Below are 13,573 nucleotides of genomic sequence, written 5' to 3'. Positions count from 1 at the left end.
AAGGACCTTTTTTTAAACATTACTAACGTGTATCTCTTATTAAAGTACAGTTCATCTCCATGTAGTTCCACTCAGCTTCTATACTATGTCAACTGGCTATTTATCGAACATCTGAACTTTAGCATACGACGACATTTGAACTTTCATGGCCAAAAAACTTCCCAAATGTTTTTACTTCAAAATTAGGGGAAGTGTTTTAATGTCGGACATCCACAAAGTATAATTTATCCACACCATATCATTCAATTGGTCAAATAGGCAAACTCAGAGAAAGAAATACACAAGTACATTCCAAGGAAAAGCGTCAACAGTAGTAGCACTAGGCAGTAGCAATCACACAGGCTGCCTATGGAAGCACACCGAGCCGTTACATGCACGCGCACCACTTGCATACACAACACACAGGGAGCGCACAGCGCGCCAGCACGCATGCACAACAGGCGCAAGCCCACGGCCACGCTCACCGCCACGGCACGCAGCATCACACACGCACACCTTCTGGAAGGTGCTGCGTGCTAGAGAAGGGGCGGCCTCAGGGACGATGAGGCACTGGCGGGATGGCTACCTGGGAACATGGTCGATGATCGGCGGCAGGTGCTCATACGAAGTCTTCCTTCCAGGCGTGGATCTGTCAAACTGCTGTTAGTTATTTTGTTGAACTGATAGAGGAGAACTCCTGCAAATATTTTTTGGAAATTTACTGAAGAAATGTTGCAGTTTTTGCTGCAAGAAGTATCGTTGTCTTCACTGACGACGCATGCCCGGATGGATCGTTGGAGGACAGAACAAGAGGGAGGAGGCCAACAAATACATCAAACAAATACAAATACAGAGCTGTTCTTCCACAGCTTGCTCGACTGGATCTGCCAACCCTTTTTTATCGTTTTTCCTCCGTTTCTGCACAGGTTAGCTCTGCACCTGCACCTTCTGGTTCACCTACGAGATGTACTGGCTAGCAAGAGGAACGCCAAGACGACGAGGCAAGAGGTTGGATAAGTTCTAGGCAGAAGAGGGAAGACGTCCAAGGTGAGACAGCTAGGGAGGACGGTGTCGGGGGATGGGGCCGTGGGCCGCTGGGCTGCGCGCCTGGGGGCTGCTGGTGGAGGCCGGCGCTCGTGTGCTCGGATCGAGGGGTGTGTGCAGCGCGGCCGCCGAACCCAGGCACGGGGCGTCGCGGCGGACGGACCCAGGAGCGGGGTGACGCGGCGGCCGGACCCAGGAGTGGGGCAACTCCAGCGCGGATGGAAGGCCGCCGGCAGCCGCCAAAGTGGAGGGCGGAGCGGGAGGTGGCTGGCCACGGGAGGGAATCGGGCCGCCGCCGTCCCCAGCGGATCCCTGGCGGGGGAGCTGGCCGCCGCGTGGTGGCGGCGGATCTGAGGAGGCACCGGTGGTCGGGGACGAGGCGGCATCGGCGTTGGGCGGGGCGAGGGCGGCGGAGGGGATGCGGGGAGGTGGGAATCGTGGGGTCGGGGTGGGAGGTTGATCAGGCCTGGGGTGTTTTTTTACAAGGATGTACTAGTTCGGGAGTTTGGGAACAACCCGATCGCTGCTATATAAGAGGCTGTGATCCAAATAACTATTCTAATTGCGGGATTAAAATAGTGCTGTCCTATATATATATATATAGGGCTGGACTATTTTGTTACCACCGGTAACAGAATATTATTCTGTTACTCTCAGTCTCTATAAGAGTGCGACGCGCAGACGATAGTAGAAATTCCCCGACCCGTCTCAATCTAACCCGCCTTCTACCGCCGGAGCCAGCCGTCGCGGGCGAGCGAGCGACGGCGGCAGCCAGAGCGAGGGAGCCCACGGCGCCGTGACGGGTAGCTCCTCCGACACACGCGCTGCCGCCGGCTGGCCGTCCGCACGCCTCCCCGCCGACGGGCTCGCCGGCCCTTTCCCGCGCACCTTCCCTCCGACGGGCGTCGCGCCGACGCCTCCCCGCCGACTGGCGCTGGCCCCTCCCCGTCCGCCACCCCCAGCTTCGAGAGCCGGTGCCCGTCCACGGATTCGAGCGCCGCCGCCCACACCCGGATTGGAGGGACGGCGGCCTTCCTCTCGACTGCCTCCACCGTGACTCCAGGTACCCACCTCCACTTCGCCGCCGTTCACCAACACGGGCACCACCGCCTCCCCCGTGCTTCCTCCCGACTGCTTATCCCTGCGCGGTCGGGAACCAGCCCCCATGCACTGCTTCAGCGTAGTCCCCGTCCAGGTATGGTGCTTACCAAAGTCCAGCTCTACCTCCCTTGCCCGTCCAAGCTCAACAATTCTGACTATCGAGGCTACAAATTCGAGTCTAGTGCGCCACTGAGGCTACAAGTTCGAGTCTAGTCCTCCACCGAGGCTATAAGTTCGAGTCAAATTACTGCAACAATTCAGAGAAGGGAACCATATAAGTTCAAAAGAAAAACTCACATCAGAAGTATAATCCAGTTTACCTCGTTGGTGCTATTCCTATGTAATCTAGTTTGTTCGGGATTGGGATACTAGTATGTAATTGTTGAACTAAGAATTTGGGAAAACTAATTGCATTACATATATCATCTCTTGCTGGATTGTTGGTGCTAGGCCTAGGTCGAGTGCGGAGTGCCGCTCCAGTTCATACTTCGGCGCTGCGGCATGCGGTAGGGATGCAGAAGGAACACCTCGCCTTTGGTGGGCAAGCACACCACGAGGTAATGGAAAAGCTCCAATACACACCTACAATGTATTTTGTGCTGAAAGTGTTGTTCTAATCCGCTGTCATCGCAAGCTGCTATGATGTGTTGTCACCATTTATAATCTGTTAATGACCGGTATGTTCTTGTCAGTTCATGTGTGTCCTTGTTGTCAGGTCGTGTTCGTCTTTTATAATCAGTTTGTGTACATGTGTGTTCTTTTCAGTGCATTATACTTGGTTCCGTTCAATTTCTAATTCTAGTTCAGTCCAATTTCTAAATTTAGCTCAGTCCAAAACTTATTCTAGATTCATTTGAGGTCAATTCTTACTTTAGTCTATATATCTTGTGGGTCCATACAATCTGTATCAAGTTTTGCTTGTGTCATACATCATTTTTAAAATCGAAAACATTTGCTATTGCTAGATAACAGAAAAGAGTATTGTTTACTTATTATTTCTTCTTCAGTCAGTTCAATTACTTGATGTACCTATGTTGTCCAATTTCTACTTTCAATTTCCCTGCCACCGCGTACAAGCAGTTCCCTACCGCCAGCCCTGTCCGTTCAATGTCGCCGCCAAGGACGCGTCCCGCTCCAAGGCCATGGCTTATGCTTCAGCGGCAAAAAAGTGGAGCCTGCTGTAGGAGTCGCGGGGTCGAGGACCTCCAGCTCAACAGTACAACTGCTTCCTCTATGGCCGGTCGCTCAAGGATCTGAGTGCAAGCCGCTCCTTGCTGCAAGCTGCTGCTGCACCTAGGACTGCACGACACAGCCGCATCCTTTTCTGCTGCTGCTGATGCATGCCCACTACTAAGCAGCTACCAATTGCTGCTATTGTTACCTTATTTTCTATCTGAAGTTTAGTTTAGTGCAGTGACTAGCAAAGGTACAGAGGTACTGAAGGTTGATTCGAGCATAACCCTTACTCTCTGAAAATTTGGCAACAGTTCAATGAAAAGGTTTACCTCAGTACAAAAGTATGGGTACCCAACCAATTTCTGAACAATGTGTCTACTTTCTGCAGGTCCTTGTTGGGATGAGAGGGATGACTAGAATGCTCAGAGAAACATCTTTACTTGACCCAGATCTTTCATTGCTTGTCTTCAGTCACCTAAATAAGTTCAAGAAAAATCTGTAAGTTTAGTGCGTGTGCTGCTACAAATCTAAACTTCTTGTCCAGTAATTCTAGTACTGATGAGCATCGAGTTGATTGAAATCATGTACTCCTAGTTGGTTTCTGAGAACCTTGCTGGCCCTTCTATATATAGAAGTTGTGCCTGATAGCCATACATGACTTTTGTGTATGACAAATGGTGTGAGGAAATTCTGAATACATGGCACGGGCGCTATTGGACAGTACACATTTATATGTTATTTATTTGTGCAACAAGTCTGTGCTTCTTCAGTTCTAAAATTCCTAGAGCGTCAGTGCAACTACATATCAGGGTATACTATGTTGATTCTATAATTTTCCATATGCTTGTATGTACAAAAATAAGGTATATTTACTGACAGTCCATCCCAGACTGAGCAAAACAGCACATGTTAGTCTTGGTTTGTGGTTGGACATGCAATCTGGTTTCATAGATTCTTCTGCTCAAACTGGAAATACCATGTTTTAGGTAATCCTACTAGTTCAGTGCTAGTACTTCTATTTTATGTTTATCTTACAAGTGGAAAATGTTGAGGCTAATCCTGTTGCCAATTTTTCATAGATTTTCTAAGTAGCCTGAGACCCATCATGTCCTCTATACAGATTCAGAGTTTAACACGTCAATGGAAATTTGTTCTCAAAACTGAAATTGTTCTACATGTACTGATAGATTAGTTGTTAATTATTGGAGTGTTTCATTCTTGCAGAATAAAAATATGTTTTATGCATTGCTTCTTGGCCCAGCTGAGAGAACCCTCATGTTAAAAAGTAGGAAGCAGTTTTGAAGCAATTCCCAGTGTCTTTAGAAGCATTCATGGTTAAAAAGCAACGACGACAACCTCCTCCGTTCGAGCTGAGCACTGGTCATAGTCCAAGTTGAGCAGTAGGTGCCGTCCAAGTTCAAAGAGGGTTGTATGCAAGTACAGAAGTTTGTTTGAGTGAGAAAAAATGCGGGGTTTTGACAATATTCTGTATGGTTCATTTGTTCATCCTTAGAACTTGGCAAAATTCAGTCTATTTTTCTATGATGGAGGCACACATGAAGTCCTGTGCAATGGTTATCCCCCTTCTGCTTCTAAGATTCGTATTTTGTTTCTTCAAATGTGTTGTGCGCCTGTTTGATGAGGTAAAACAAAGTAAAAAGGTGAAAATGTCATTAAAGACACTTGGAAGTACGAATGTAAAAAATAAATAAGTTCTGATTCTTGTCAGGTAGAAAGTTTTGGAGAAGAAAACATAAGCTTTTAAAAGAAGGAATGGTAAAAATGTAAGTCCGTTCAATTATATAAACCATAAAGGTACGATGGTGATGACATTGACAGTAAGGATAAGGGTGGTAAATAAAATTAAAAACTAAAAGTAAAAGAACATAGAGTGAATATTTTTTGAGAAATACAAACTCTCTAGTACCATCAGTACCATAAATTAAAAATTCAAATGGAAAAAGTTCAAGTCGCAAAACACGAGAAGTCCAAAACATCGTTCAAGTATTTTTTTTCGGAACCATTCAGAATTAATCTGTGAAAAAAATACCTCCTCAGTACAAACACCACACAAAGATCAGTACGAGTACAACATGACTAAGTTTCACATTTTCGATAGCTTTGCGCCGTTGGACTGAAATCTTTGGCCTCTTTTAAAGTTTTGCATTTGACAAATTTTTGTGAAATTTATTTGCCCACCTACCATGGAAGTTTCGCAAAATACGAGCTGCCATTTTTATAGCTCATATGGTGCTCAGTCTCATGTCAAATACAGTAGCAAGCAACAACCATTAGCCCCTGAATCAAATACTACTATAGTAGCTCCACCCGCAACAACATACTGCAGTATAATTAATTAGCGACGGAATCTCCTCTGCTCACGGTACAAAAAATACCTAACTCCAAAACAGAGCTGGCCGGTGTTCCTCCAGTGTCCAAGACGGAGCACCTACTGCGATCGGCTTATTGAATTCCCGGCGACGAAAAGCTGCGCTGCCTAACTCCGTAATCCACGAATCGAGCAAGCGCGCAGCTCCTCGGGCATTCCCAGCAACGAAAAGCTGTGCCGCCTAACTCCAATCCAAGGATCGAGCAAGCGGCGGCTCCACAGGCTCTGGGGGCGCGCGCCGGCCAGAACGGAGCACCGCCGGCCACCCGGCCACGGGCTCGAAATCGAAAACTGGGGCCGGCCGCTCCACTCGCTCGGGAGAGGCGGGGAGCAGGAAGAGGGGCGCATACGAGCAAGAAGTCGTTGGAGCAGCCGGGGATCTTGGGCGCGTCGTCGTCCTGCTGGACGATGTCGCCGCCGGCGGCCGCCCCGACACCCGTCGCTGGGCCTAGGGTGGAGCCTGGGTTGCTGGGAGGGAGACGGGCAGGTGGATGGATCGGCCGCGGGTAGTCGGTCGACGGCTGGAGTGGCCGGCGGAACAGGGAGCGAGTGGGAAGGGGCTCTTATTTACTTTTCTAATAAAAACGATCAGTTCAACCGAATGACAACATCAGTACAATCGCCCGAAATCATCAGTTCAAAAAGGATAACAGAATAATATATATATATATATATTATATAGGGTGGGTCTATTATGATAACACCACTTAAGAGTCTTATTCTGCCCATCCATCTCTTATTCTGATAACACTCTGGACCCGCACCCACACAGCCAGCCGAGCCATCTAAAACAAACCTCACCAACCCCGCCCACACACCCCATCTCCCTCCTCCTCTGCCACGATTCCCCTCCCCCAGATCCACCTTCTTCTCTTCCAGGGCGCGCCGTCCCATCCCCACTGGGTTTCTTCCCACACCGACGCCGCCCCACCCCCAACCCGCTTCTTGCCCCGCCGACGCCGCCCCATCCCCATCCGGCTCCTCCCACGCCAGTTCCGCCACTACCAGGCAACGACGTTCCCGCGCCCAACTCCTCCTCCTTCCCATGGTCATGGCGCCACCACGTCCCGTCCGGTGCACTTGATGCTCTGTCTTCCCCTCCCCAGACCGGAGTTGCATCCACGACGGTCACATCGTGCCACCACCAACCTCGGCTGCCAGGGTCCCTCGTCCCCTTCCATGGCGAGTTGTGCCTCACGTGGAACTCAGACCACCCCACCACCAGATCCATCCAGGGGAGGCAAGGGGCTCCGGGCTGCCACCGCAGGCCACACGCGGCCACCACCTCCATGAAGGTGTGCTCCGGACTGTCACCGCCGGTGCCGCGCCCTTGCCTTCCTCGCTAGATGCAGCCTCGCCAGCGGTCAAGGCCACGGGCATAGAGGAGGAAGGAAAAGTTCTCCTATCCGTCCCCGCTCCCTGCCAGCACCGATCTGGTTCCCCTCCGCCAAGCCGTACCATGACGAGTTCTTCCCTGTGTGCTAGTGCTTGTGGACTGCATCGACTGCGGCAGCCAAAATCACCAGTCGCTGTTCAGTGTTGGATCCGCCTCCACCATCTCCCCTGTTTGCAGCTCCTTTGAGTATTTTTTGCAGCTCACTGAATTTTTCTTTTGCAGTTCATTGCAAAAATCCTTGGCGCTGGCCACGCCCCGCCTTTTCCTGCTGCTTCGTTTGCGGCGAGGACGGCTTCCTCTCTCTGCCATGTCAAGCTCCGACCTCCACTACCTGCGCCCGGAGTGCAAACTCCCTTCGGCGAGGAGCGAGGTCCAATCCTAGCGGGCACGCGATATTGTTCGATGCGCGTGGCCGTGCAGTGCAGTTGATGCCCCGTGTGCAGCTCACTGACGTGGTCCAATAGAAAAATTGGTTTTGTGCGGTTCCAGTGCAGTGCGCATCATCTAGTTCCACCTTTTCCTCACTTCTCGCCGGCGTATATGGCCCAGGTGGCGCTTTCTATTGACCGTGAGCGCCGTGCACAGGGCACATGGCCCATCGCCCCCGACCCTCAGGGGTTTAATATAATTTTATAGTGAAAATGTTTATGTTCTTTTTTACAAATATATGTGCAGTTTGTTGTAAATCCATCTATGGTTCACTTTGTGAAAAAGAGAGAGAAAATAAATACATCGATATTGTAGTGCGATTTTGGTTGCGTGGCGGTGCATTTTTAGTGGTTATGCAGTGCCGGGTGCACACACATGCACTCCGTTTAAACATCAATTTTCTTGCGAACACACCTCAATTGTATGTCAGTGTGCCCCTTAGTGGTTCACTTTGTAAAAAAAATCCCCGTGGGAGGTTCACTTCTTTTTCTGATGCAATTTGTTTTGTTTGTGGGACGATTGAAAAAGGTAGTTCAATCCATTTGTGTAGCAGATCATTACCCCTCTCTATGAAGTGCAATTTGTTTCGTGTGTCTCAAAATTCAGTGGACCACATCAACACTTGCAGTGTGTTTGATCCTCGAATGTGGTTCACTTTTCAGAGTGATGTTGTTTGCTCGCCGCAACATGAAAGTGCGAAAAAATTAAGCGAACCAATAAGATAGTAATGCGGTTCACTTTGATATATGTCGTGGTTCACTTGCCCTTGTCTCTGTGGTCCACTCTCGTTAATAAAAAAGTTGAAAAAAAACAAAAACTCGTCCGACAAAAGAAATTATGCAGCTCGCTTGCCCATCCGATGCAGTGCGGTTTCCATTCTGAATCAGTGCGGTCGACCGTATGATGTTGTTCATCCCGAAGTGCAAAAAAATTATTACGAAAGCGAAAAAAAGTAATGCTGTTCACTTCTTGATAGTGTTGTGGTTCATTTACACCCGATGTGAATTGCACTCTACTTTCTCGTCCTTAAAAAAATTACGTTTGAATAAAATAAACCATGTCGTTCTCTAACACGTCTGAAGCAGTGCGGTTTTCAGTCGGATGAAGTACCCACGTCGATTTGGGTGTCGCGAAAAAACAAAGTGTCCGCATTTCGGTAAATTTAAAACTGCTCTTAAACCGTAAGGAATTAGGGAGAGTGTTCTATATGAAAAAGTTGTGTCTCGTCGATATCTTTCCAACGGCATATCATTTGAATCATTTCGACAACCGATTTGTAAAAATTTCGCGAAAAACGGCCGCTGTCACTCGTCGTTCATCGTACGATTTTTAAAATTAACTTAAAACCGTGAGGAATCTCAAAAACATTTCAACATATAAAAGTTGCGTCTCGTCCATAGCTTTTCAAGGTATATTACACGCCTTGTTTCGACAAACGGTTAAAAAACTGGAGCGAAAACAGTGCCGAAAATTTAAAAAAATTTAAAAAACAGAATTCCGCGATTTAGTAAATTTGAAACTGCTCCTAAACCGTAACGAATTAGAGAAAAAAATAATTATGAAAAAGATGCGCCTCGACGATATCTATCCAACGGTGTATCATTTGCCTCATTCTGACAAGCGGTTTAGAAAAGAACGCGAAAAAACGCTCGCTGCCACTCATTGTGGGCCGCACCGTTTTTGAAACTGCTCTTAAACCGCGGGGAATATCGAAAAGTGTTCAACATGGCGAAGTTGCGCCTAATCCGTAGCTTTCCAACGGTATATTACACGCCTTGTTCTGATAAACGGTTAAAAAATTAGAGCGAAAACAGTACCGAAAAAACACTACGTGCAGTTTTTTCCGACGCGAAGTTCACTAGTCTCTATAATGCAGTGCTCTTGCTAAAGAAAGTACAGTGCCCTCGCGTTGAGCATGCAGTGCAGAAGTGTTATTAGAATAACTATTCTGATAATATTATCAGAATAGACGGGTTGTATATATATATATGGTCAATAGTGTGTGCACTCATGGTTGATCAATTTGTTTCACAGTTTGACGATACTTTTGTGAAGGAAATATGCCCTAGAGGCAATAATAAAGTTATTATTTATTTCCTTATACCATGATAAAAGTTTATTATTCATGCTAGAATTGTATTAACCGGAAACATAATACATGTGTGAATACATAGACAAACTAAGTGTCACTAGTATGCATCTACTTAACTAGCTCGTTAATCAAAGATGGTTATGTTTCCTAACCATAAACAAAGAGTTGTCATTTGATTAAACGGGATCACATCATTAGTTGAATGATCTGATTGACATGACCCATTCCATTAGCTTAGCACCCGATCGTTTAGTATGTTGCTATTGCTTTCTTCATGACTTATACATGTTCCTACGACTATGAGATTATGTAACTCCCGTGTGCTGGAGGAACACTTTGTGTGCTACCAAACGTCACAACATAACTGGGTGATTATAAAGGTGCTCTACAGGTGTCTCCAAAGGTACATGTTGGGTTGACGTATTTCAAGATTAGGATTTGTCACTCCGATCGTCGGAGAGGTATCTCTGGGCCCTCTCGGTGATGCACATCACTTAAGCCTTGCAAGCAATGTAACTAGTGAGTTAGTTGCGAGATGATGTATTACGGAACAAGTAAAGAGACTTGCCGGTAACAAGATTGAACTAGGTATTGGATACCAACATCGAATCTCAGGCAAGTAACATACCGATGACAAAGGGAAGAACGTATGTTGTTATACGGTCTGACCGATAAAGATCTTCGTAGAATATGTAGGAGCCAATATGGGCATCCAGGTCCCACTATTGGTTATTGACCGGAGACATGTCTCGGTCATGTCTACATTGTTCTTGAACCCGTAGGGTCCGCACGCTTAAGGTTTCGATGACAGTTATATTATGAGTTTATACGTTTTGATGTATCGAAGGTTGTTCGGAGTCCCGAATGTGATCATGGACATGACGAGGAGTCTCGAAATGGTCGAGACATAAAGATTGATATATTGGAAGCCTATGTTTGGATATCAGAAGTGTTCCGGGTGAAATCGGGATTTTACCGGAGTACCGGGAGGTTACCGGAACCCCCCGGGAGCTATATGGGCCTTAGTGGGCCTTAGTGGAAAAGAGAAGGGGCAGCCCAAGATGGGACGCGCGCCCCTCCCCTCCCTTGGTCCGAATAGGACAAGGAGAGGGGGGCGGCCCCCCTCTCTCTTTTCCCCCCTCCGCAAATCCTATTCCAACTAGGATTGGGGGGGGGGGGAATCCTACTCCCAAAGGGAGTAGGACTCCTCCTGGCGCGCCTCTCCTAGGCCGGCCGCACCCCCCCCCCTTGATCCTTTATATATGGAGGCAGGGGCACCCCAGAGGAACACAAGTTGATCCACGTGATCATATTCTTAGCCGTGTGCGGCGCCTCCTGCCACCATAGTCCTTGATAATATTGTAGCGGTGCTTAGGCGAAGCCCTGCTACAGTAGTGCATCAAGATCATCACCACGCCGTCGTGATGACGGAACTCTTCCCCGACACTTTGCTGGATCGGAGTCCGGGGATCGTCATCGAGCTGAACGTGTGCTAAAACTCAGAGGTGCCATAGTTTCGGTGCTTGATCGGTCGGGCCGTGGAGACGTACGATTACATCAACCAAACGCTTCCGTTGTCGATCTACAAGGGTACGTAGATCACACTCTCCCCTCTCGTTGCTATGCATCACCATGATCTTGCGTGTGTGTAGGAATTTTTTTGAAATTACTACGTTACCCAACAGTGGTATCAGAGCCAAGTTTTATGTGTTGATGTTATATGCACGAGTAGAACACAAGTGAGTTATGAGCGATATAAGTCATACTGCTTACCAGCATGTCATACTTTGGTTCGGTGATATTGTTGGACGAAGCGGCCCGGACCGACATTACGCGTACGCTTACGCGAGACCGGTTCTCCTGACGTGCTTTGCACATAGGTGGCTTGCGGGTGATAGTTTCTCCAACTTTAGTTGAACCGATGTGGCTACACCCGGTCCTTGCGAAGGTTAAAACAGCACCAACTTGACAAACTATCGTTATGGTTTTGATGCGTAGGTAAGATTGGTTCTTGCTTAAGCCCGTAGCAGCCACGTAAAACTTGCAACAACAAAGTAGAGGACGTCTAACTTGTTTTTGCAGAGCAAGTTGTGATGTGATATGGTCAAGACATGATGCTAAATTTTATTGTATGAGATGATCATGTTTTGTAACCGAGTTATCGGCAACTGGCAGGAGCCATATAGTTTTCGCTTTATTGTATGCAATGCAATCGCGCTGTAATGCTTTACTTTATCACTAAGCGGTAGCGATAGTCGTGGAAGCATAAGATTGGCGAGACGACAACGATAATACGATGGAGATCAAGGTGTCGCGCGATGGTGATCATGACGGTGCTTCGGAGATGGAGATCACAAGCACAAGATGATGATGGCCATATCATATCACTTATATTGATTGCATGTGATGTTTATCTTTTATGTGTCTTATCTTGCTTTGATTGACGGTAGCATTATAAGATGATCTCTCACTAAATTATCAAGATAAAAGTGTTCTCCCTGAGTATGCACCGTTGCCAAAGTTCGTCGTGCCCAGACACCACGTGATGATCAGGTGTGATAATCTCTACGTCCATCTACAAACGGGTGCAAGCTAGTTTTGCATACGCAGAATACTCAGGTTAAACTTGACGAGCCTAGCATATGCAGATATGGCCTCGGAACACTGAGATCGAAAGATCGAGCGTGAGTCATATAGTAGATATGATCAACATAGTGATGTTCACCATTGAAAACTACTCCATTTCACGTGATGATCGGTTATGGTTTAGTTGATTTGGATCACGTGATCACTTAGAAGATTAGAGGGATGTCTATCTAAGTGGGAGTTCTTAAGTAATATGATTAATTGAACTTAAATTTATCATGAACTTAGTACCTGATAGTATCTTGCTTATGTATGTTTGATTGTAGATAGATGGCCCGTGTTGTTGTTCCGTTGAATTTTAATGCGTTCCTTGAGAAAGCAAAGTTGAAAGATGATGGTAGCAATTACACGGACCGGGTCCGTAACTTGAGGATTATCCTCATTGCTGCACAGAAGAATTACGTCCTGGAAGCACCGCTGGGTGCCAGGCCTACTGCTGGAGCAACACCAGATGTTATGAACATCTGGCAGAGCAAAGCTGATGACTACTCGATAGTTCAGTGTGCCATGCTTTACGGCTTAGAATCGGGACTTCAACGACGTTTTGAACGTCATGGAGCATATGAGATGTTCCAGGAGTTGAAGTTAATATTTCAAGCAAATGCCCGAATTGAGAGATATGAAGTCTCCAATAAGTTCTATAGCTGCAAGATGGAGGAGAACAGTTCTGTCAGTGAGCATATACTCAAAATGTCTGGGTATAATAATCACTTGATTCAGATGGGAATTAATCTTCCAGATGATTGCGTCATTGACAGAATTCTCCAATCACTGCCACCAAGCTACAAGAGCTTCGTGATGAACTATAATATGCAAGGGATGAATAAGACTATTCCCGAGCTCTTCGCAATGCTGAAAGCTGCGGAGGTAGAAATCAAAAAGGAGCATCAAGTGTTGATGGTCAACAAGACCACTAGTTTTAAGAAAAAGGGCAAAGGGAAGAAGAAGGGGAACTTCAAGAAGAACAGCAAGCAAGTTTCTGCTCAAGAGAAGAAACCCAAGTCTGGACCTAAGCCTGAAACTGAGTGCTTCTACTGCAAGCAGACTGGTCACTGGAAGCGGAACTGCCCCAAGTATTTGGCAGATAAGAAGGATGGCAAGGTGAACAAAGGTATATGTGATATACATGTTATTGATGTGTACCTTACTAGAGCTCGCAGTAGCACCTGGGTATTTGATACTGGTTCTGTTGCTAATATTTGCAACTCGAAACAGGGACTACGGATTAAGTGAACACTGGCAAAGGACGAGGTGACGATGCGCGTGGGAAATGGTTCCAAAGTCGATGTGATCGCGGTCGGCACGCTACCTCTACATCTAC

General features: G+C 47.0%; 1 protein-coding gene and 1 long non-coding RNA gene across 2 annotated transcripts; both read left to right on the top strand.

Moving 5' to 3' along the window:
- Positions 1–1,057: 1,057 nt before the first annotated feature.
- Positions 1,058–4,861, top strand: LOC123101294 (uncharacterized). Its single transcript, XM_044522807.1, has 5 exons — positions 1,058–1,117; positions 1,831–2,218; positions 2,575–2,681; positions 3,689–3,798; positions 4,525–4,861. The coding sequence occupies exons 1-5, from the start codon at positions 1,058–1,060 to the stop codon at positions 4,580–4,582; spliced, it is 723 nt and encodes a 240-aa protein (XP_044378742.1). The 3' UTR covers positions 4,583–4,861.
- Positions 4,862–5,727: 866 nt separating this feature from the next.
- LOC123103032 (uncharacterized) lies at positions 5,728–7,832 on the top strand. Its single transcript, XR_006449596.1, has 2 exons — positions 5,728–7,227; positions 7,308–7,832. It is a non-coding gene; the product is annotated as an uncharacterized lncRNA (long non-coding RNA).
- Positions 7,833–13,573: the final 5,741 nt, after the last annotated feature.

The sequence above is a fragment of the Triticum aestivum genome, chromosome 5A (genome assembly GCF_018294505.1).
Source record: "Triticum aestivum cultivar Chinese Spring chromosome 5A, IWGSC CS RefSeq v2.1, whole genome shotgun sequence".
Lineage (NCBI taxonomy): Eukaryota > Viridiplantae > Streptophyta > Magnoliopsida > Poales > Poaceae > Triticum > Triticum aestivum.
This window is presented reverse-complemented; position numbering and strand designations above follow the sequence as displayed.